The 24,825-nt window shown below is 40.7% G+C and overlaps 1 protein-coding gene across 14 annotated transcripts; it reads right to left on the reverse strand.

The window, feature by feature from the left end:
* Positions 1-4,009: 4,009 nt before the first annotated feature.
* On the reverse strand, positions 4,010-24,815 carry C19H6orf52 (chromosome 19 C6orf52 homolog). Of its 14 annotated transcripts, XR_011529588.1 has the most exons (9): positions 24,712-24,815; positions 23,749-23,994; positions 22,792-22,938; positions 21,081-21,180; positions 20,245-20,451; positions 17,630-17,726; positions 15,716-15,765; positions 7,340-7,385; positions 4,222-4,318 (listed from the first exon to the last, which is right to left on the reverse strand). XR_011529588.1 is itself a non-coding variant. In XM_008533272.2 (4 exons), exons 1-4 carry the CDS (start codon positions 11,851-11,853, stop codon positions 4,161-4,163), a joined length of 474 nt encoding a protein of 157 aa, XP_008531494.2. In that variant the 5' UTR covers positions 11,854-11,990; the 3' UTR covers positions 4,010-4,160. The 14 variants fall into 14 exon arrangements, 1 of the variants encoding a protein (XP_008531494.2); XR_011529580.1 differs by lacking the exons at positions 4,222-4,318; positions 7,340-7,385 and adding an exon at positions 11,411-11,550; XR_011529581.1 differs by lacking the exons at positions 4,222-4,318; positions 7,340-7,385 and adding an exon at positions 11,411-11,550 and having other exon boundaries at positions 24,728-24,809.
* Between the last annotated feature and the right edge of the window lie 10 nt (positions 24,816-24,825).

The following is a 24,825-nucleotide window of genomic DNA, read 5'->3' on the forward strand; positions in this document are numbered from 1 at the left end:
TCTCCCTCTAGTTGCCTCTCCTTGTTTTTAAGACAGCTCATATCCCAATAACTATAGGACTCCGGATAGCCTGTGGAGTCTGCTGCTGGAATCCCAGTTGCAGTTCACTCAAGGGAAGCTGAAGCATACCATTATGTCTCAGAGCATCCTACAACAATCACTGTACATCACCACAGGCCCACCCAGGGCGGGTGGCCCTCAGCATTTCCTCCCTCTTTCATCACAAGGAAGAGCCTAATCCTCCCAGTCCCCATCTCTATGAAGGTTACTCAATCAGAAGCAAGGGTCTATTGACGATTGGTCCACACAATCCTAAAGTTGCCTCATCAGACACTGGGGATTCTAGCTCATTGGCCCAATGGTTTTCTCTTTCTCAATAAAGCAAACAGTAGCAGCACCACAAATTAAGACATTTTTCCAAGCAGTGGTCATCAATCAGTGACGAGTACAATGTTCCTCTTGCTTTCTTATCTCTCTATTTGCAGCACAGAAATATTGCCTGCCCTTGCTCTAGGGGAGCTCATCTCCACAGACAAGATAATCACAAACAGAACTACAAAGTCGACTGTTGACTATTTACGACCCACACTGCTCCACAAGATAGACCTAATGGGGGTTTATCACAGTCAGTCAGGGCACTTACTGTTAACTCTCAACAGAAGGACTTCAACAGGTCTAAGGACTTGGTAGGGCCACAACAATCAGTGACTGATAAAATCTCTGCCACCCAGAACAGCATCTCCCTATCTACACCAACCCTTGATATGTATAAACAAGACTAACATTATGTAAACATCTGTAGTTTTGTTAATCTCGCTCTTTTTTAGAATTTAGAGCACCTGGCCCTTTTAGCAGCTGTAATTTGTTCCAGTTGGCAGTAATCATTGCTTTTCATACTGTTTGCCACTGTCCGGTCACTGCCATGAGAGGAAGCCTCTCTGCTCACACTAGACTGTTTATCCCCATCATTGCTAATCTGTAAATTCTGAAAGAATCATCATTCTGTAACAGAGATATCAGGCCATTCTTGCTTTCTCTGCTCCACAATCCAGCATTTGCTACCTTTCAAGCTACCCTCATCCCACTTGGTAACGGAGAATGTAAAGACAATCTTCATGCTTAAGCTGAATGTTTATCATTTCATAAAACTAACAGTGATAAGCAGAATATCAGAAGGTACGGGCTATTCCAGAAACAGAGCAGGAGGCTTTGAAACATATGAATTTATGCTAATGCTTTCATTTTATCCTCAATGAGTTCTTATTTTATCTTACTCTAAATCCAGACCTTAATTAGATTTCATCAAGGTCTGTATGTCATGTCACATATTGTCCCACCAAACTGAGTTTCAATTATAATGCCACCCAAAACTTTAAAGCATGATCACTCACTTGCTAACTTCTGGCTATTCATTCCCATCAAGCCAGATTACGTGATATCATATTCCTTACACATTTATATACACCTGTACACTGTAGTTTATTGAATTGAAAATATCATTGATTATAAGACCCATAATTTTTTGTATCACTAAGAAATACAAACGTTGTTAATTAAACTATGACAGTGCTTTCTTATTGCTCAAAATTTTTACTTAGAACTTTTTAAAGGGGTTCTTCTAGAATAAGGTTGGCAAACTATAGCCCAAGGGCGACATCTGGTCTGCCACCTGTTCTTGTAGACAAAGTTTGATTGGAACACAGCCAGGCTCATTTGGTTACCTATAGGCTATGGCTGCTTTGCACTACAATGGCAGAGTTGACCAGCTGGGACAAAGACAGTGTGGCCGGCAAAGCCAAAAATATTTATTATCTGACAGACCTCTGTTCTAGCTTTATTTGGATATGTATTTTTAAATCATATTTTCCTTTTTATTTACACAAGATTGATGTAATGAAATAAATTATTTCTTTACAACAAATATGCAAGAAAACATGGATTTGTGGTCATTTCTCTAACAACAAATATTTACTTCGATAAATTCAAATTTTTGTCCTGCTGATTTGTATCTGTGCCCTTTTCATTTCACTGCCAAATAATAGTGTAATGTTTTTGAACGTATGTCAAATAGGATCAACACAATGAGCTGGGTTCCACGGGGTGGCTCCTCTGCTGTTCTCACCTGAGATCACTTGAAATGTGACCAGCACAATAGAGGAAATGAATTTTTAATTTTTATTAATTAAAATTTCAATTTCAATAGCCACATGTGGCAGGGGGCTACTGTATTAGATTGCACAGCTTTAGACACACTGACTGGTCTCTTTTTGATTCAAGGACACAAAGCTCTTTGCACATGCTAGTTGCTTCTGTTATGATGCTTTTGCTACAAATAATAAAAATTCAGGATGGATTAAAGAATAAGAAAATACACTATCATGCATTACAGTCCAGATGTCGAGAGACTCCAGGGTTGGCTAATTCAACAGCCCAATGCCATTAGCATGGTTCTTTCCATCTTCTTTCACTGTCATTCCCAGTAGATCAGCACTGCCTTCAGGCTGTTGCCCTAATGGTCACAATACGGCAGCAACAGTGCCAGGCAACATCTCTAAATTTAATGGTGAGAGAAAGGGAAGGAAGCTTTCTCTGTTTCTCCTTTTAAAAGTGAGGAAAACTTCTCCTCTCATCTTGTTAATTTGAATTTTATCATATGTCTTTATCTAAACCATTCACTAGCAAGGGGAATGGGACCACTACATGCGGCTCAGATCACACAAGAGCCATTCCCTGGAGCCAGACATGGTGCTGGTCCCCAAAACAAAGAGCTGTAGGAGGAGGGTGGATACCTGAACAGGTCAGGGCTCTGCAGGAAAGTTAGCACTTGCATACTTTGTGTTGGGGTGGGGAACATGAAAGGAGAACCTCACCCTCTGTTTTAGGTACCAATTGGGAATTTCCTGATGCCAGGGGTTCTCAGAGTGTGGTATCTGCACCACCAGCATCTGCCTTACCTAGGAACTTTCAGAATTAAAAATCTTCAGGTCCCAGACCTACTGATTCTGTGTTTTAACAAGCCTTCCAGGCAATTCTGATGCACCCTGAAGTTTGACAGCCATTGCCCTATTCCAGTGGTTCTCAATCGGAGGCAATTTTACCCCCATAGGACATCTGGCACTTTCTGGAGATATTTTGGTTGTTGCTACTGGCATGCAGTGGTAGAGGTCAGAACAATGCACAGACAGTTCCCACAACACAGAAGTGTCTGGCCCAAAGTGTCCACAGTGCCAAGGTAGAGACGCCCTGTCCTACGCTAGAGGCAGAGCAAGCTCCTTCACAGAGACTGCAGTCCACCTGGCTCTCCATGTTGGATTCAGCTCTTTCAGCCTAGTTGGGACAAGGATTAGCATCTCTTAAGTACCCTCAGAGCAGAAGAGTGTCTAATCAACTCTAAGCAACAAGTCTTCAGGCCTCAAATCACTCAGCTCAGGCCCACGGGTCTCATTTAAGTATCCTCCAGGCAAAGCAATAAACACGACAGTTGTTCATCTTTAGGACAGAAAGAAAAAAAAAAGGACATCTTTTATAAGGGCACAGTCAATAGAATGCATTGAAGTTTCTGAACTGGTTTCTATGGGGACCCAATTTCTCCATCTTAGAAGGCTGATACGCTGTTGTGACCAAGCAAACTTTTTCTTAGTAATGCTTAGTAATCTTTCTGTTCAGTTGAGACGAGTGAGTCTCCACTGTATTCTATGTCTAGCTCTCTCACAAGATTCGCTGATGGTCAAGAAATGGAGATCAAACAACTAGTTCTAATCTACATTTTCTATACAAGATGCAGACAAGAAACCTTGCATTATCTGTGGATAGGATTTCTCTCCATGAGAGTTTAACATTAGCAAATCCTATCAGAGTAGCTAAGGCCACATCACTTCAGGTCGGGCCCATCTGACATTAAACTTATTTTCAAATGTCTTACAGTGCACCTTGTTCTGCCATGATGGTTATGTGACCCCTTCTGACACTTAGTTAATATAACACACTTCCAGAAATGGATGTGCTGGCAAAGTTTATTTACATTACCTTCTATCACATCAATCACATTTAAGTCCTAGAAATTTGTATTTACATACAGAATCCAGTATATTCCTGGGAGAATTTTTTTTTTGCAAAAACAGAAACAAAACAGGATACAATTAATATGATAGTTGGGTAGCTTAACCAACATCTTGCTTCTTTGAGGACTCATCTGGGATTTTAGAGTGAACTGTATCTGAAGGCTGCCAGTGGCAATTCATGAGAGAGTCGTAGAGTTCTTCACTTTTCATCATAAACTCTTTGTTTAATTCCTCAATATTCAAATGAAGATTTGGATCTGTAGAAGCCAATAATGCATATAAAAAAATAGTTTTACAAGACACAGTTTAGAAATGGCTTACAATTAGAGTTTTTAAAAAAATATTAGCAGGAAATATTGCAGACATTTAATGTTAAAATTTTTAAATTGTGTGTTTCCTTTCAATAAAACTTGAAAATAGAGCGGCCGGCCCGGTGGCATAGTGGTTAAGTTCATGCCCTCTACTTTGGCAGTCCAGGGTTTGCTGGTTCAGATCCTGGGTGTGGACCTACGCACCGTTCATCAAGCCATGCTGTGGCAGATGTCACACAAAAAATAGAGGAAGATGAGCACAGATGTTAGCTCAGGGCCAATCTTCCTCAACAAAAGGGGGAAGATTGGCGGTAGATGTTAGCTCAGGGCCAATCTTCCTCAAAAAAAAACCCAAACCTTGAAAATCGAAATTGAAGCTTAAAAAAGAAGTAGTGTTACCAGACTCGATGAGCGTTTAGATGGTGGAAGAGCTGGAGAAAATGGACGGAATCGAGAAACGTTTTGGAGATAAATGGACAGTATTTGGAGATGGATTCAATTGGAGGTAAAAGAGAAAGGGAGGGTCAAGGATGAGTCCTGAGTTTCTGGCATGAACACCTGGGTGGCTACGGTGCCAGACAGTGAGCCAGGACCCAGTCCCTGTGACAGGGCTTTGAAAAACTAAGCATGCTGCTTTATCTGCTTAGTCAGATTGATAAGTGAACCACTGTCTATAGCAACTAATTCAGAAACAGAGGGGTCCTGGCCTTCCTTCTCTGAAACCTGGAATCCTGTGATGAGGAGGTGGTGTTATGTTATCATGAAAGAATCAGACAGATTTTCATTCCAAGGTGCCAGGTTTCCAAGGTCATTGACTTTTTAAATGTAGTCCATTTTTTTCTCTCCTTGTACTGAGTATAACTACAGAAGCCCTTTCTGTTTTCCTTTGTAACTTCTGCAAGCCTTAGCTCACTCAGGACCACAATTTGCTTCCTGATATTCACATGGGTTCACGCTATTCATCTGTATTTGTGTGCCTGTAGTGGACTAAATGTTTGTGTCTTCTCAAAATTCATATGTTGAAAGTCTAACAACACCCAATGAGATGGTATTTGGAGATAGGGCCTTTGGGAGATAATTAGGATTAGAGGAGGTCATGAGAGTGGGACCCTAGTCCCATGGGATTAGTGTCCTTATTAAAAAGGACACTAGAGCTTGCATGCTCTCTATCCCCATCCTGTGAGGATATAATGAGAAGGCGGCCATCAGCAAATCAGGAAGAAAGCCCTCACGAGAAACCAAATCAGCTGGTAGCTTGATCTTGGACTTCCAGCCTCCAGAACTACAAGAAATAAATTTCTGTTGTTCAAGCCACTGAGTCAGTGGTATTTTGCTATGGCAGCCCAAGCTGACTGACACAATGTCTTTCTGTATTTATCATTTTAGAATCAAGATCATCAAATAGGCCTCACATATCATATAAGTCTCATAAGCTGCGTATCTTCTTCACCAGAGTCATTTGTGGCTATGTTGTCTGAATCCTGTTCTTTAGAGCTTCCCATCCCTTTTGAACCATCTTTCCTTTGAGAGCTTGTGATCAGAAAATTTAACGTTTCTATGTTTTTCCTGAAATTTTCGAAATTTGCTTTCGTAAAGTCATGCCCCATGGTTCTTTCCTTCACTGTTATGGGCAGTTGTTTGCAGAACGGCTCCTGACTCTGCGTGTTCCTGGTGGTGTCAGGACCACACACTTATGAGCACTCTCTCTCTCATAACTGTCTTGCCGGGGCAGGGGACCCCACCTTGGGCAGTAACAATTACACGTTGAAATAATATTTTGTTATTTTGTTATCATGTGCCAGATGCTATTAAAATATTTAAAAGCACTTTAGAGATACTGTCCTCATACTTCCTACAAGGTAGGTTTTAGCATCCCATTTTACAGATGCAGATGCCAATTCACTGAAGATTAATTTGTCTGAAATTACAGAGCGAGTGAGTGAGATATGAACCCTGGCAATCAGCATCCAGAAAGCACACTCTAAGTATACGTCTTCCTCTGTTATTTTTAGAGACTATCTGCAGAACTTAAGAAACCAGGGGAAATAGACTCACACTTTAACCAGAATGAAATCCCCCTGAGAGCTGGAACAAGCATCTTTTATTCATATTTCAATCAAAGTACTAAAGTCTAGAATGTCCCATAGCATTTAAATAAGATTGCTTTTAAACATCAATTTCATTTCATTTAAGCACTGAGCACCTGTTAACATGCAGACTTTGTATTAATCACCGAGACTACAAAGACAGATGCTCCTTTCTCTGATAAAATCACAGAGGCAGTGGGTGGGTTTGTCTGGTACGGGTGGGGATGGGGGTGGGGGAAGAGACCAGATGGACATGTGATAAGACAGACATGTGATAAGAAACAGGCAAAGGTGTTCTCTGCATTTCTCTTCTATTTCTCTTTCCTATAACTTAAACAAAAGAAGCCAAACATTTTCTTCCCTTTCTCAAATAAGACGTATTCAGAAACAGGGTTCTTCTCTGAGCAGATACACTTTGTTCCTTTCAAAACAGATCAAGAACTACAGGCAGCCCCACCTGACACTACAGAGGAGGCCTGTTAGGTCCCCCAGGAACCAATAACCCTGAGGGAAGCTAGGAAGCCAAGGCCACAGCGATCGCCTCATGCTTTTCCCCTTAAAAATAAAAATTAAAGCATAATTAATCCCCAAGTCTAAATTTATGGAGGAAATGGATCTTAAAAACAACTTATCATCTTCTTATTGCGTGGAAATGTCCCCATTTCCCAGTCCATAAAAACCCAGAGAGTCGGCTGAGCTCAAGCTGTTCCCACAGAAGCAATTTCCAAAAACTGGACTAACTGCTGAAGAGAATGGCTTAGGCAACCTACATTGGAATTTTCCAGTAGGCTCTCTCAGTGTTTAACCAGTTGAGTGAATGAGGAACCTATAAATGGGGTTAGTTTTGTTTTCAGCCACTGCAACACCAGGTTTAAGTTACCTGCTATTGGGTCTTCATCTCGGTTTTCAGCCAGAGATGTGGTTTCCTACAATGAAAACCAGTATGTTAAGAAAAAATAATTTCATTTAAAGGTTTACTAACAACATGCTTTCTTGGAAAAATCTAGCTCTCAAAAATAATTTCTAAAACACTAAACTCCCCTTAGATCAAATTTGTTTTTAATTTTGATCAGAAGAATCTTTAAATGATATAATACTACAATTATGAAAGGGGTGAACTTAGTCAACAGAGGAAGGGTCATGAAGGAGGAGCAAGCCCTACAAAGGCCGCTGGCCCCTCTGAAGTTTCTGGGAACTAACTGGCATCTTAGGGCCTGGGCTAGGAACCCGACACCTGGGACCCTAGCATCCAGACTCTATAGTCCCTGTACTAGATGCCCAACTCTCTACCTGGAGCTCTACCCTTCCTTCCGGATGACACTCTGCAGTCTCCATGAGCACATCCCCCTCTTGGCCGTCTAATCACATCTCCAACCCCATGACTCAGCTAAGACCAGGATAGCAGGAGCTTACGGAAATGTAGAGGCTACAGAAAAGCAAACTAATCAATCCTCTTCTTACATAATGAAAGAAGTAAATTCCAAAAGCAGTCCCAAAATAAATCTCGGTATTGTTAATCCAGACTCTGTTGACTTTACTGGGGCAGCATAAGTTTTTATGACTTCTCTCAATAGGTACCTGCTGGGAACCTATCTTTCGTAAGGATGTACAGCTGTTCCAAGGAACACCCCACCCAGAAAGGGCCAAGGTAGCTCCTAGCACTAATGAACTCAAGTAAGCCTCCCTTGCTAAAAAGAACGAGATTATATTGAAAGCCAAAGATCCACTACCTATTCTGCCCAATCTATCTGAAAGTATGCCTCCCTTTCACACTGAAATAGGTCTTGGTTTGGAAAATAAACTAAATGGTTACCATAAATTTAATTACACCATTGGCAGATTTTTTTCTATTTACAAATGACTAAGACAGCCAGAATCTGTGCTTAAATGAGGCCTTTTTTATAATACAGAGTCCAAGTAACCTCACACGTCCTCCTTTCCAATGTGTGCTCTGGTAAACATAGATCCTAAATTTACCAGGGTGCGAGGAGCAGAAGCTATCTAGAGACAGAGCATTCGCGCCGGTCTGAGATTCTGCACAGGGTATGCTGCCAGCTGTCCTTAAAGAAGGGCACATCTATAGACAATCTTCCTCTGCTAGAGTTAGTTTGTGAAAGTTGTGGTGATGGGCCCCAAAGACCTCAGAATCCTTTTTAAGACCTCCCCTTCCTCTCACCTTAAGCAAGACACAATGTCAAAATGGAGAGGGCTCTCAGGGGGCTAAGTCCCTTGATGGGGAGTTAAGGGCTGTGGCCACGGGTATACCACACTGGGGGAAGCAGCCAATAAAACTATGACATTTCATGGAGGACCCACTTTATTAGGGAAGACTAAAGGGAGGAAGTATAAGGGAAAGAGACCCACTGCAGATCCTTACCATCTCCAATATTGCTGCTCAGCTTTGTGGGGACCTGGAATTGGCCACCCCAAGATATGTCTCTTTGACATGAGGATTATTTGAGGCTGATTGCTTTTGATAAACTGGGACAGGGAAGGAGGCTCTGAGGAATGGAACTCGCCCTTTGTTAGGACACATTTACATTTGTAAGGTAAATCTCTATCTGTAAAAGGTGCCTTCCTCTCTGTACCAGGAAGAAGAAAGGAGATGACCTTCTCTCTCTAAAAACTCTTAATCAATACCAAAGGCAAGGACACAAAATCTGCATTTTATTGTGCTTCTCTGGTAACCTCCTGTAACTGACTTCCCTCCCCCTCCCAACGTTGGCATCTCCTTAAAGATTAAGCATCTTTCTTTAGGCTGGGAACCGACTGCGATTGCGGTGCTCATCTGTGAGCCCCCCCAGCCCGAGGCAACACACCTGTCACCCTGCGGCGCTCACTGGGACAGCAGACCTATCTGTTGTTTCCATCCAGTTCTGTGCTGACAGAGCAGCCTCGTGACTATTGTAAAAGGGACATTTCAATCACATGTGAAACACCCTGTTTGGGGGTATATAACCACTATGTGCACCCCACTTCTTCGGTGCCCTTTCTTCCTTCGAGAAGAAAGGCCCCGGGCCATGGTTCCTCATAAAGCTTTGTTTAATTTTCTCTTGCTATTCTGTCTCATGTGAATTTAATTCGTTCTCCGGCCAGACGAACCCACATTTGGGAAGAGGAAATATCTTCCTCCCCTACAGCTTCATAACCGGGAAGGCCCACCACTGCAGCAGGCAGGTGGCACCAGTGTGGCAACCACAGCAGCAAAGAGAATATATTTATAGTTCTTGAATGAAAAACTGCATGTTATAGTAATAATTTGACTAGACAGTGGGATAAAAAAAAACCAGAATATGCCAACAAAAATGAGAAGAAAGGGGGGAAGGGGTGGCAGGCAGGGAAAAAAGGCTGTTAATTTCTTAGTTTTCTCATGAGTGGAGAGAAAAGATACTTTTATTTCCGAAGTTGACAATATACTCAAACCAATACTTCTCTATTTAAAGATACAGAAGTGACTACTAGAAAATAGACTATCTTCCAGAAAAGCAAAAAAAGGAAAGGGTGAAAGAAAAACATATGCTACAATGTCAGGTAATATAGCAAAAGATTTTTTTTAAGTGATGCAGTATCAAAGATCTAAGAGAGGAAAACCCAGACTGGGTTTAAAAAGAAAAAGAAGAGCCAAGAAATCGGACAAGATATTTTATGTAAGAGGCTCACCTAACATAGACTTGAAAAATTGAAAAAGTTTGGGCAAAAAACTAGCAAGCAAATACAAGTTTTCAAAATTGAGGGTTTAGATATCAAATCCAATGCTGATATTAAGGCCATCACACAGAGTGTCACTGTGCACATCAGGAAACAAACCAGGGAGAAAAATCTGTAACGTTTTGACTGCAAAGTGCTAATTTCCCTAATATGTAAACATCTTACACAGTCAAATAAAAGGGATACAACACAACAGGAAAAAGGTAGACAAAGGACAAAGTCACACAACAGATACCAATAAATATTTGAAAAGGTATTTGCCCTCAGTAATAGATAAATGCCTTTCTCACCTGTCAGATTGGCTAATCACACCAAAAAAATGTAGAGAAGCAAGCCATAACATCAATAGAAAGCGTAAACTCAAGAAGACTTTTTGGTGACTAATTTGCTGTTTAAAATTGTAAATGTTATATCCTTTAATCCAGAACTTCCACTTCCAGAAAATTTTACTCAAATACTCGAGGATAGGTAACAGCAAGTTTGTTAAAGCAACGAACATTTAAAATGTCAGTTGATGAGGGATGAGCTAAAATCACAGCACATCCAAATGGGCAACTTCTAAAGAAAGCTCTCCTGATTCAACCTGCAAGCAGAAGCAAGCCCGGAGCAAACCAGCACGGACTACATGGGCCCTCCTTGCCCAAGGCGCTCCCAACTCCTCAAACAGACGAAGCCCAACCACACTGGTTTAGGGAGAGGACGAGGGAAACCTCTAGAGGACAGAGATCCACCTGAACGGGCTTTCGTCTAAGTGGGGAGGCAACGGGGAAAGGGAGGGGGTGAGCGAGGCTTTCCCTTACTCCAATACACCTTGTGTGGTTTCAGAAATGGGTTACTTTAACAATCAAAATATTAAAACTTCTTTTCAAAGTGAGGTAAAGCTCACTGCTATAGCAAAACAAAAAACTACCTCTTGTCATATTTTAAGTCTTTAAGAATAGAATCTATCGAATGATGATCATCTAAAATTTAGTAGCAAGAATTTAGGCACAGACTTCACCAGCCTATTTTGGAAGACAGTGAGGACTTAAACCATTTGCAAGTCAAACTCTTAGGTCATCCGCTTTTACTCTCTGGTAATAAAATAGCGAAAGCCACGGCTGTGGGGATTTGAATGAGAGGATCTGCAGGTGTGAAAATAGGAGAAAGATGTTTCCATTTGGGCACACGAACCACACAGTAGTCATTTCAGCGAAGAATACCTCTTGGGTGACCAGAGTTTCAGCTGGGTGTCCAGAGGTCGCACACACAGAGAGGCAGCTGTGTCCACTTCCAACCACTGCACAGCCACTGCTGTAGTCAGGAAGGGAGCAACAGCTGTGCTGGTGCTCAGACCAGTGGCCAAAAGGGTAACCTTGGGAGGGCTGGAACTCGGGCTTCACCCTAACAGCAGAGGAGAGACGACGGGAATGACAAAATCACCGACAAGGCAGAATTATTCAAAACCCCAGGACTCTTTCTTCTTTCCCAGAAGTTACAAGTAAGGATGATTTCTGCTTTAACAGTTTAAGAACAGTTATTTTCAAAGCAATCACTTGTAAATTGCCAAAAAAACCGTAACAAATGGAACACAAAGGGCCTTCATTTTCATTCAGAGTAGGAAAAAACAGCTCACCTTTGCCAGTACCAGTAGTAATTATTTTGTTGAGCTATGCCAAAATGTGCAAAACTCTCCTGTCCCGCCATTTATCCAGAGACTTGATAAAATGAGACCCAGAATCCAGTTTTTATTCCTGCATCAAAAGTTCCAGCTTGTGGGCTGAAACCTCTCAACCTGATAAATAACACTCACAACTGAGTCAGAGAGAGTGATTGCATTTAGTGGCAATTCCTGCTAGGCAATTAATTGCTTGACTTCCACGACAATGGGGTTAAGCGGTTGGTGGGGGCAAAGAGTACATTGGGATCACCTGAGGGAACGCCTGCAAACTATTCTGCCAGTTTTGAGCTGCCAGTCTTTCACCCATCAGGTCTGGGGAAGCCAGCTAGAACCCAGGGTGGACAGGGAGAGTATATATTGGGCCACTGTGAAGGACACAGAAGTCTCCACCCCACCCCCTACAATACCATGTAAGAGTTACTTTTAGTAATTAAAACCTTAAGACAAATACCACAATTTGACGTTTCCCTCCTCAGTTCAGTTGTCTGCAAAGAATAACTATTGGAAGCATCACCTAGTAGACTTTGTTTTTTAATATTCCCTGCAGGCTGAAATCATTATCCCAACCAACTGGTGGGAAGAAGTGGTATCTCTCTCACACACACACACACACACACACACACACACTTAATGCGAGTACTGGAAAACAAGAAGTGGTATCACACACACACACCTTAATGCGAGTACTGGAAAACAAGAAGTGGTATCTCTCTCTCTCACACACACACACACACACACACACACGCCCCTTAATGCGAGTACTGGAAAACAATTTACAGAAGTATTTCTTTAGTTCTGTAGTTTCTTGTAGTATTTTTTTAAAAAGCACGATGAAGCAGTGCTTCCCAAACTCCAGTGCACATTGGAATTAGGCAGGCCTGTTGTTTAAAATGTAGGTTCTGATTCAATAGATTTGGACTGGAGCCTGCATTCTGCCTTTCTAGCCAGCTCTCATGTACACAGAGGGAGCAAAGTGAGCAAGGCTACAGGAAGTGTCAAAATTTAGGACAACTTCGGAGTCTAAATAGGAACACTTAGGGTTTGGCCATTTCCCTGCAGCTTGTTAATAACTAACTATTCCACTATTCATTAACTATTCCACAATTCAAGTGCATCATGTATTCTCCATTTACCTGTCAGGTGAGAAATAATCATGATGAATTTATCATCACAAAGTCATATCAATTCCATTGTTCACCCACCATTTACTGAGGTCCTACCACCTACAGGCAGGGTGACGGTGTTGGGGATACGGTGGAGCTTCTACTCCAGTGGATCCCCCCACATCTTCAAGGGAGATGCTATTGATTAGCAGCTGTGGCACACATTGCTGGATGCCACCCCATATCCAGTTCCCTTTTCTTCCTTAATAACAGAATGCTGATTTTATTTAGGGGCAGCAATAGGCCTCACTAAGAGACATTTCCCAGCTCCCCCCTTGTAGGGAGATGTGGCCAGGTGGCCAAAGTCTGGCTAAAAGATGTATATAGAACTATTATAAGGGGATTGAGGAAAGCTGTGTGGGCAAAGAGAGTTTGCTTAGCTAGAGGGAGGTATTTTTGTCCTCTAGCCTTTCCCCAGGCCTAGTGCTGACATTACAGATAGACGGCTAGAGCCAAAATGACTCTGCACCTGTGCTGACCTATGAGGTGACAGCAAGGAGGAAGTCACGCACACAAATACAGGATCTGAAAGAGAGAACAGGTCTAGGTCCCCGAGGACTGTAGACTCCTCACACCAGCACTAGATTGGCCAACCTCTGGAATTCTCTCACTTAAGAAATAAATGTCTTGTTTAAGTCACTGTTGTTTTAAGTTATATGAAGTTAAACACAATTTTTAACTACTACAGCAGCTTAGACATCAAATAAAACCTATCAGTTAAGGACTCTCTTTTTGTAAAAACTTTAATATGGGGATTTTTTTCTTCTCTTTTTTTGTAAAAAGAAAATCAGAATTTTGGCTATGAATGGGTGAGAGATGAAGTTGTAAGTGGGAAGAAATGTAGGAGTTTAACATTGATAATAAGGTGGTGTGGGGGAGGAAGAAATTTTCCTCTGGCCTAGGTTCTTCTGGCTGGCCTAAGAATTAAATTGAGACAAATTAATGGGACAAAGTCAAGTTTAATTGCATATGCATGGGAACCCCACATACATGAGAGGTTGAGACAAAAAGGTAAAATGAGGCATATATGCCATCTTGACCTAAGGAATGGGATAGGGGCCTGAGGCTTCTGAGGAGAGAAGGGTAATTCACAGGAGGATAAGAGCAGATGTTCAGTAATTAGAGGTTTGCCCTGCCATACAAATAGGTCATAAAAAGTTATTTCTGGTAATAACTCTTAATTTGGGCAAAGCCCCAATTTAAATTCTTGAAAGGAGAGGTAAAAGTTTCTTGAGCCTGCAGGGTCTTGATTGCCATTAGGTCAAAATATTTTACATGCCAAAGTGGCACATCCTGGGAAAGCCTGTTCTGAACCTCTTCAGTCCTGCCTTTGAAACTTCATGAGAAGCTTCCCATTCCAGAAGTTGGATTGGTAGATTGCTCCATCGCATTGAACCAGACTCTCAGTTTAGACAACAGGTCAGTCCAACTAAACAATAGTGTCCAATTTCAGGAGGTATTGAGGCAGGTGGGCTCCCAACATTAGGCCTATGGTACAAGCAATCAGGTCTTTAATAAGAGGCATTTCTATGGAAAGAAAAGGAAAACAATGGTTAATGACTGGAGCAGACTATAATCCCAGTTTCTGAGTTCTGAAGGCAGTCAGTCAAAGATATTTCTAGATGTCTGCCTCAAGGCATTTTCAGATAGAGTGAGGGCCAGCAGGGGCAATCCAACAGATTTTCCTAGTTTTCAGTTTGAATGTCTGATGATCTGTCTGAATGGCCCATACAGCAACAGGTATAAAGATTCTCCATAGATAAGCCATTGTGATGATTTCTCTGAAATTTATATCAAGTTGTTCAGCTTCAGTTTGCAGGGCTTCAGGAAAAAGGGTAGTTTTAGCTCTGTGATTCCAAGCCAAAAGGTGGGAGAAAACTGGATATGTTAATTTGGAGGGTTGTAGCCAGGTACTGGAGGAAACTAGAAGAATTCAGGATCCAGTCCAGTTTACAGGTAGTAAATAAAACCTTAAAAGACAATGAACAGCACTAGAATCTAATATCCACAAAGGTGTATTATAGTTTCTATTGAAACATAATTTTTCTCTCTAAAATCACCCCCATTTTTATCAAAGACAATCACAGTGAAACTAATTTGTTTGTAAAATTAAGTCTAGTTTCAAGAAATCTGGCTTGCTATTTTCATAAGTGCAGCAAGAATAGCAATTGATCATATAGGCTCTTTTAAATCTGCTTTGCTGAAACCTTGCACAAGGAATCTCCAGACTGAACTTTCAAGATCTCTCAAGGCCAGGAAACCAAGCCAAGAACTTGGCATTAGACTTGCCTCCCAATACCTACAGATTTGTGTGAATTCCTCTCTTCTTGAGGTCCCCAAGATACCCTGAGATTCCTACACCTGCAAGGAAGTGACCTTTCTTACTCATCTTGTAAGGCTGCTGGGAACCACCTAAGAAGGTACCAGGCTGATATTTTCAAGGCACTTTATTGGCTTCATAAAGTCCATCTTGGTTCCTTAAAGCTATCTGGTCATATCTGAGTCCAAGCACATTCTCTCTCAAATATGACATTCCAGTCAAAGTCTTGATAATATAACTAGTTTCCAGTTGTGTCCTGCTATAAGGAGAACAGATTCTTATCAAACTTGTGCAGATAACTTTTCCATGAAAATAAGAATACTCACTAAATTTATGAATTCTGGAGGGACCAGATAAGGAGAAAAAGAAAAGTGTTTCAATTCTGCTTACAAAGGTATAACTTACCAACTGCTGTAGTCATACTTGTCTTAGGAGGAAAAATAATTCCCTTATATCTGGAAAACAAAGGATTAAAAAAAACAGTAATATTTTAGAGAAAAAGTCATAAAAATTATAATCATATTTATCAGTTCATTCAGTCCTGTGAAATTAATTCTTGTTCAGCTAGAATCCAGCTCTTCCACTAGTCCTCTCAACTTTGTCTGATGATGGAGGGTGATAGAACAGTGATAATTCCAAGAAGTTACAAGGTTTTCACTAAGGCTCATAGATTTACCCAGTGAAGTGGATGCCTTGATTACTGGAGATTGTGAAGTGTATCCCAAGTGGGAAACACATTTTCTAACAGTTTTCTTTGCCAGTGTGAGGGCATCAGCCTTGCAGCAAGCGGGAGGGGGCTGGGGGGAAGGGCGGGTTTAACCCTTTGGAAAACACACATACAATAACAAGAACATACTGATAACTTATACTAAGTGGTAGTTGAATGAAGTCCAGCTGCAGGTGCTCAAAGGACCCAGAGGGAGGAGTTCTGAAGCCTCTGGGGACAAAAATAGTTTTTGCTATAACAGGTGAAGGAATGCAAAACCTGAAAAGTGAGGTTTGCCAGGGAGTCAGGAAGAACTAACCAGCCATCTTGGGTTTCCCATAGCCCTATTTGTTTAATTTACAGCTATTGTTTACCTATCTTAATTTTTCTGATTCAGGAGCAGACTGTTGCCATGTTACAAGAACATTAGGATAGCAAAAGTCTGGCGATGAGGGTCATTTTTTTTTTTTTTTTTTTTTGCAGAAGCAGAATAGACTTCATCCATATATGTCATAACCTTTATGAATTCTACTGTTGCTGCCTTTGCTTGAAAGTCAGCTAAGGTGCTTTCCTGCTATTTAATGTGAGCCTCGATTTTGATGACAGACAGCATTTTATACCAGGATATATTAGGATTTTGGGAAGTTCGCCAAAAATATCAAAGAGGTTTTAAAACACTCACCTAAATGGGATCACAGATTATCAAACTTAATATTTAATTATCTGTTTAACCAAAGTGACAAAAAGATTTCAAAGACAAATATAAAAGGTTACATAGTTGCAAAACTTTAGCTCTTTTAATAAAAAAGATTCAGCTTTTAACATAAAGCACAGAAAACAGTTCTGATAAAACACAAAAAGGTAAGGAAAAACCTTTCATAATCTCTTATCAGGAGCAGACCAATATTCCAAGAATACTTTGTTCTTTTAAGAGATGAAAAGAAAATTAAGTTCCAGTTTTATATAAATACACTATTGATATTATTTTTAAAATTCTTAAAATAAAAATTTAATTTTAGCTAACTTGATCACACAGGGTAAACTTTTTTCTTTTTTTTTAACTAAAAACACACATTTTTATACTAAGATCTTTCTCTTATTATTTTAGTAGTTTTAATTATATATTAATTAGAAATTTTTAACCCTCAGAAACTTTAATTTCCAATAAAAACTAAGAAGTTAGCAACTGTGAACTATTTGCCATACCAGTATTCTTTAGGTCAGCAAATTTATGATTTCATAATTTCTAAAAGCATATGCTTCCTCATAGTATAATCTCCCAGTAAAGCACAAGACATGTTTACTAACAGATCCAAATTTACCTTTTAGTTTCTCTGTAATAACAGATCAAAAGTCAGTAAACTTAGACTTGTTTAGCAATTAACATTTCAGTATTTTATCTTATTTGGAAATGATCTAGACATTCAGTGAATTCTCAAGATTTAACTTAGAAAAACTCTAAAGTTTCAAGTTACTAAAAAGATCTTGGAAGCTATTTTTAAGTGCATATACCATAACACAATTATTTTTAAAAAGTTCACTTAAAACTCTTTTTATTTTACTTACATCTATTTGGTTTAATTGTTCCAAATAATTAGGTTTACGTTACCTACCAGAACTTCATGAGACATTAGACAAAGTCAGCCATCAATTTTTTGCTGCCAAATTTTATAAGAGAGATCGCACGAATTTGTTTCACTTTTAGTAAATCTAGGTAGAACAAAAGTTTTATATTTAATGCTGATAATTCTAAAGATATACCTACTTTAAGTAAACTAATAGACTTAAATTAGCTTTAATACCAAATATTTTCCTAGGTCACATGATCTTGAAATTCATTTGGGTTAATTTCTAATATTCTTGAGAGTATACTCAATTTATATAGCACTTGTTTTTTTTTTAAGCCAAGTGAATAGAGCTCTCATAAATTAAATTTGATAATGCCATTTAGAGGTAGAAAAAATCACATATTTACAACATGCATATATATAGATACACATACATAGAGACCCTATAGCTATCGTTCTAAAATTACTGCCATGAATCAGCTACAATAATACAAAGCTCACTAGTTATGGAAGAATACTTATATTCAAATTGTGTTTCTGGCATATGGAATAAATTAAGTTTATCTGTTGACATGGCTAACGCTTTTTTCTACTAACATTTGTGGAGAAGACATTTCAAATGCTAGATTTGAGGCAAGGGTGTTTCTATAGCTGTTTGCCTCTTTTTTCTTTTTCTTTTTTTCCTTCAGTATTAGGAATTGGGGATGGTCCAGCCCAGAGAGGTAACAAGCCTTCTGAAATAAATAGGGGAGGTTTGGGGGATTGATGAAAGGAAACGGGGGGGGGGGGAATCTGAAGTGCCTCTACAGCTGCATTTCCAGTTTTGCAAGGATTTGTAAGATAAGGACAGCTGCTCTCAATTCCTTAGAAATTGGGTTGTAACTCAAACAACATCATAGGTTGATCTACCCACCCAATTACATCAGCACTAATTTGCTTCTTTCCTTCTGGGTACATAGTTTTATTTTAACTTTGGGAAGAAGGCCTTTAAAAAAAAATCCTATCAGGCTCTGAATATCAGCTTTCAATTTGGCCGTTTTTCACGATAGGGCTACTAACAATAAAAAATCCCTCTAAATATCTTGCCAGTTTTCAGCTGGGGGACATAGTAAGTATTTATCACAGTACTAAACAACTCTATGGACTCAAGAGGCATCCTCAAAGGTTACTACCTTCCCAAGATCCAGAATCACTCCCAAAGACAGCCAAAAGACAGAACCAAAAGCCTGCACATCACAGGCAGACAGAAAGCCCAGCCAAGCCCTTAGGACACAAAACAAGACAAGCATGAAGGCAACAGCTATCCCTGGGAGAGAAAGGGTCAATAACCAGCGGGTCTGGATTTGGAAAGGAAGGGGCAATGTGAAAACTGCATTTTTGTCTCTTGATTAGGAACTATAGAGTGGCCATTGATCTTTCTAATTCTTTTCTACATTTGGTAGGATCTTCTAAAGTGGAGGTAAAAAAAAGCTTTATTATTCAAAAGATCTGTTGTTGTCTCAGATTCCTTGGGTGGACATCTAGGACGTCTGCAAAAGACCTTGCATAGGAAGGGCTGAAGGTGGCAGAGCCTGAGTACAGAGTCCAGCATAGTGAGCACTACTGCCTGTCCCAGGTGCTTCTGCTAAATTCATTTTCTGGCTTTCTGCATTTATATGAATAATCTGCATACTCCTTGAGACTAGACTGGAGTGCTCTCTGTAAATCTTAGAGGAAAAGGGAAACAGACAGATGGGGCCAGATTTTAAGAAGGGGGTTTTACACTGGATTTTGTTTTAGGTCTAAATTTTTATTTTTTCATCTTGTTAGGTAGACCCTAAGTCTAGCTGTTATATATACAGTTTTTTTCTTTTTCTTCTTAAGTGCTAAACAATTGTACTTCAATGTCCTGATTTTTATAATATCTGTAAATGTCTGAAGGCAAATAAGAAGAGGTCTGAGTGGACTTTGTTCTAATTTCTGTTTTTTCATCTTATTAAGGGAGTCTTAATGGCTAGCCGTTATACCAACATGTGAGCTCTCTAAAAATTTTTTCCAGTTTAGAAGTTTTTCCAATGCAAAGGATCCATCAGCTGGCCATTGACAAGTAAGTTCTTAATAGCAACTCAACCCAATAAGCCTTTTTATGGCTTAACTATGGATGCAAGAGGTGTCCCCAAAGGAGACTGGGAAGGATGAAGCCCTCCCAAGATCCAAGAAGTTTACTCCCAAAGATAGTCTTAAGACAGAAGGACCTCTTATGACAAACTCCCTTGAGAGCTGGCACACTTGGACAAAGAGACTCAGAACCCCAATCTATTTGATTGGCTACCAGTGCACCCTGGTAAATGCACCTTCTGGATTGGCAGAGACCAGAGAGAATTTTCTCACTGGTCAAAAAGCCAACCTCTCAGGACATATAACGAGGAAAGAAAACCTCATACTGTGAGCCGGTTCAAACAGGGAAACCCTTCCAGACAGCAAAAGCCGTGAGCTGACTTTGCCTATGGAATTTCCTTCTAAGGACAAATGACACAATAGAAAAGCAGTGACCATCTCTGGGAGGAAATGGATCAAGAATACTCTACCAAATTTACCAGAGTTGCTTAAGTTCAAGAAACCACTTTTACAAATATTTTCTCCTAATGTAAATTTAGGAAAGAGAAAAAAAAGACTATTACCACTGTTACTTCCAAAAGACCCTGCAGCAGGCAGAGATCCAGGAGCCTGCCAGCGCTTGCCAGATGTCCCAAGATCTCTCAGCTACAGCAGCCTCAGAGGCAGCAGAGTCCATCCAGAGAACTTTATCCTGCTGACCACTCCAACTGTGTGGAAGGAAGGAATTTTCCTTTACCTCCTAGGTTCTTCTGGCTGGTCTAAGAATTAAACTGAGACAAATTAATAGGAGAAAATCAAATTTAACTGCATACATACAGGAAGCCCACATACACAAAAGGGTGAGAGACCCCCACATACATGAGAGGTTGAGACAAAAAGGTAAAATGAGGCATATATGCCATCTTGACCTAAGGAATGGGATAGGGGCCTGAGGCTTCTGAGGCGAGAAGGGTAATTCACAGGATGATAAGAAGAGCAGATGTTTAATAATTAGAGGTTTGCCCTGCCATACAAATAGGTCATAAAAATTTACTTCTGGTAATAACTCTTAATTTGGGCAAAGCCCCAATTTAAATTCTTGAAAGGAGAGGTAAAAGTTTCTTGAGCCTGCAGGGTCTTGATTGCCATTAGCTCAAAATATTTTATGTGCCAAAGTATCACATCCTGGGGAAGCCTGTTCTGAAGGCCTTCAGTGCTAAGGAGGCTGAGGGAGGCAGAGGCCAACGAAGCATGTTGAAACCACCCAGGAAAAAGGCAGGAACTGGGCACAGAAGACCAGGGGCAAGGCTCCAGAGATAAAGGGGGACATTCAGGTGCTTTATAGATGACAGTGACAAAGAAGCTTTCCCCAATATCGCTTTGCTCTGTAAAAACATCAAATGCTAACTTCTCATTTCACCTGGATTATTCCCATGAAGCAGGTGAAGCCAATTTCTATCAGGGCGGAATCTTGGCCAGTGTCCAGGGGAAGGAGCCTGCCCTCTCTGCCTCCCTTAGCCCTACGTGCAAAGGAGACCAAATCCGCTGGAAATACAAGCACAGGCAACTTCCGTAGTCCTAAAATTTAATGGACTTGCTACCGGTCACACTGAGAAAGGAGGGAAATTGAGCAGGAATAGTAGACTCACACGACATTTCTAACAGGGCTGCTTTCTCTCCACTGTATCCTGCTCTTAGCCCAGTATATCCACCTTACCACCACCCTCCCCCCCACACACACAAAAAAAAGCCTAGCTGTTTTTTCTTTAGCAAACCAAACAAAGCCAGGCACTCAATAAATATTTGTTGAATGAATGAATAAATCAATGCATGGCTCACGCATGAAAAGCTTCTCAATAATTCAAAAGCAAAACTAAAAATCCTGTTGTGCTGTTGTGTTAATGAACTCTGAACAGTTGGTTGTTTCTTGGCAACTGCAGTTTTCACAAGAATGAGATTAAATGGCTTTTTACATCCTGTGTTTGGAAACAGAACAGGAGGTTTTGCAGGAAGTAGGCTCAGTTTGAATCCAGTTGAACAGGTATATGACTTTGTATTGTGTGTTTTTCTTTAGACAAGGAGAAACCACTTTTCTTCTTTGTTAAAGAGAATGTTTGAGCCCAAGGAAACACAAAAAGCAGTAGCAGCACTGGGTCTGTTACTTAGCTGTATGGTTTTGAAAGAGTTCCTTTTCTGGATCTATTTCAGCATTTATAACCTCAGACTGGATTAGTGTATTTTAAATTCAATGAGGCACTAATTTTTTTGAAAATGTAATGAAATTTTATCAATGCTCTCCTCCAAAAACGTACATACCCAATTTTGCATATAATTTCAGGGTATTCAAAGTCCCCCAGACATCCATGAACTCCCCCAGATTAGGAACATCTGGACCAGATGCTCTCTAAACTCTTCTGGGCTCTAAGATTGGTTCCACAAATTTCTAACAGTAAAAAAAAAAAACCCCAAAAAACAAAAAAAAAGTAAACCACTTACACTATGGTTTTCATTCTAAAATCAACTATATTGTAAAAGATTCCTGATTGGAGCAAGAGACTTTTCAAGCCACAGGTTCTTCTTTAAAATGTGGCAGATACGTAAGCAGATAAAAGTGTGACAATCTGGTAGTATGTACTGAATATAGTAATTATCCTTTTATAGTGTTAAGTTAAAATTCACTTCAAAACACAATTACAAGAGTACTGATTCTTCTCAAACAGCAGGTGAGCCTTCCTTGAGATAAAGACTCAGGGCACCAGGGACATTCTGGAAGCAAAAGAATGCATAAAGCATGTGATTTTGGAAAGCAGTTTTATTCAAAGTTTTTTTTTCTCTTTGGATGAGAGAATATTACCTTCACATTAAAATACACAGATACGTCATGGAGTAAACTTCAAAAAGTCCTATTTTTTTAAGATAAAATATGACAGTTCAAAAAAATGTCCTGCTTACTCATTCTTTGTCCCATGCCCAGGGGACACCCACTCCAGCAATTCTCACTCCTTTGACCTGAGTGGTTCTCTGGTGGAAATAGTTAAGAAGCAGTAAATAGGAAAATAATTTAAATAGTATAATAACTTGTGACTTTTCACACAATAAGGAAGATAACTACCACAAAGGGAAGGAATTACCATAAAACAGTGAAGAACTACATGGGTTTCCAGGAGACTGAGGATTAGTTTGACTTCAGCGTTTCACTGCCCCAGGAGTGCTTACACGTGCGGTCGCCAAAGTAAGGTACACACGAGACAAGGCCTTCCTTGTGCTGCAGTGACAACCTGAGCATCCAAAATATAATCATTTCTACAAGACCCAAACCAACATCAATTAAAACAAACCTGAATTAAACAGGTACTGACAATTCAGAACATCAGAGAACAAACGTTCCCAGAAATAAATCGGTCTTTAAGTGCTACAGGATTCTATTACAGCTCAAATGGGGGTTGAAGGACGCACATCAACGTACGCATTAACCTCCTGCTTGTCAAACTGACCTACTATGGCATTTATGAGACTAATTACATGCTTCAGGATTTACTCTGTTGGAAGGTTGTGCAAAGCTGTCACTTCTAACACATCTCCGAATCTCCATATCTTACAAAAATTTGTATTTCATGACTTCAAATCCACTTGTTGATAAGGACAAATAAAAGTTGTTCTTAGAAGCAAAGTTGTTTTTGACACGAGTGATGTAAGCTGTATCAGCATATCATCTCATCTGTTGTCACTGATAATACCCAGTAGCTGAGCTGATGACAAACACTGGGGGTGGGGGTGGGGGGCGCCGAATATCAATAAGAACATGTGGAGAAGGAATTACGGCAAACGGACGTTTAGACTATAAATAAATGTTTGTGAGGACTACTCAGTTTGCGTCGGGGCAAGGTGACTCCTTGCTGACCTAAATAGTCGTGTGCCACGTATTGAGGTGTTGATCAACCCACGGACCACAAATACAACGGTGGCCACATAAAATTAGTCCCATATAGCCTAGGTGTGTAGTAGGCTGTACCATATAAGTTTGTGTAAGTGCACTCTATACTGTTTGCACAACAAAATCACCTAACAACCCATTTCTCAGGACTTACCCCTGTTGGTAAGCGGAAGCAATGTGTGACTGCCAGCTCTCCGAAACCCCTGGGGCATGAGCTCCTGCCATGGTAAAGGCCACTCTAAGCAGCAGTGGCAAAAGCCCTCGAGAAAATCTTGTGCTGCCAACATCCGAGCGGTAGTCCCCTAGCAAGCGGCTCCAGCAACAGAGGCCTTTTCACTTTCCTTTTGAGGCGGCAGCAGGACGCCAGCTCTCAGTTAGCCAAGCCATCTCTCTTGAGCGCCTACCGTATAAAAAGGTACACCTCAGCCGCACTTATTTCTGTCATCTCCCCTTGCCTGGAACAATAACATGATTCATCTATCACTGGAGTACGTTATGTTATGCTATTATTTTTACTGGCTTATTAAGCGACATCTTAATCTGCATGCTACTGGTTTGTGAAACGACTATAAATCCCACAGCGAACTTGTGTTAAAAACTGGCAAATACAATCTCAGTCTCTGAGCATAATTTCGCGCCCCCCCCCAAACAAAACAAAACCTCAATAACAAATTAAGGCTATCTTTACTTTTATTAACGTTTGACTTCGCACTTAAGCTGGCAAGGTGGTGAAACGAAAAAAAAAAGTGAGTTTTCCTTCCGGAACGCTCCCCAAGGATGAGCGTTTCTTCCTCAGATACTGTCTTTACATCCCTCAAGCCAGAGTCCTCCTCCCCCGCCTGGGTGTGCCATAACGCTGCCTAACTTGACCCCACAGTTAGACAACCGAACCAAGCTGGAAGGAAAGGGGTGCAGGGCGGGATTCTCCGGCCCCGGGCGGGCAGTCACTCGGGAAGCGGACTTCCAGGGACCCAACTTCGCCACCGTCCCGGTAACCGGGACCCCAAGTGCCACTCCTCCTTGCCCTGTTAGGAGAGAGGGTGAGAGAGAAAGCCTCATTCCACTGCTTCCTGCACAAAAAGGAAACCTAACTCGTGTCCCCAGCATCAGAGCTCACAACAGATGGGCGGTACCACTTTCTCCCTGCACAGCAACGCCACGGTCAGCCTCACCGACTCCCGCCCAGGCCGGAACCAGGCCCGCCCCTTCTTTGGACGTCACGGAAACGGGG

Source organism: Equus przewalskii, chromosome 19, assembly GCF_037783145.1.
Source record: "Equus przewalskii isolate Varuska chromosome 19, EquPr2, whole genome shotgun sequence".
NCBI lineage: Eukaryota > Metazoa > Chordata > Mammalia > Perissodactyla > Equidae > Equus > Equus przewalskii.

What these genes read in the sequence shown, in the direction of transcription:
- C19H6orf52 (XM_008533272.2), bottom strand. Translation starts at nt 11,853, where the DNA reads ATGGCGGGACAGGAGAGTTTTGCACATTTTGGCATAGCTCAACAAAAT. An exon ending in AAACTCTGGTCACCCAAGAG is followed by an intron (nt 7,386 to 11,369) that starts GTATTCTTCGCT and finishes TTTTCATTGTAG; the next exon opens with GAAACCACATCTCTGGCTGA. An exon ending in AGATGAAGACCCAATAGCAG is followed by an intron (nt 4,319 to 7,339) that starts GTAACTTAAACC and finishes TGGCTTCTACAG; the next exon opens with ATCCAAATCTTCATTTGAAT.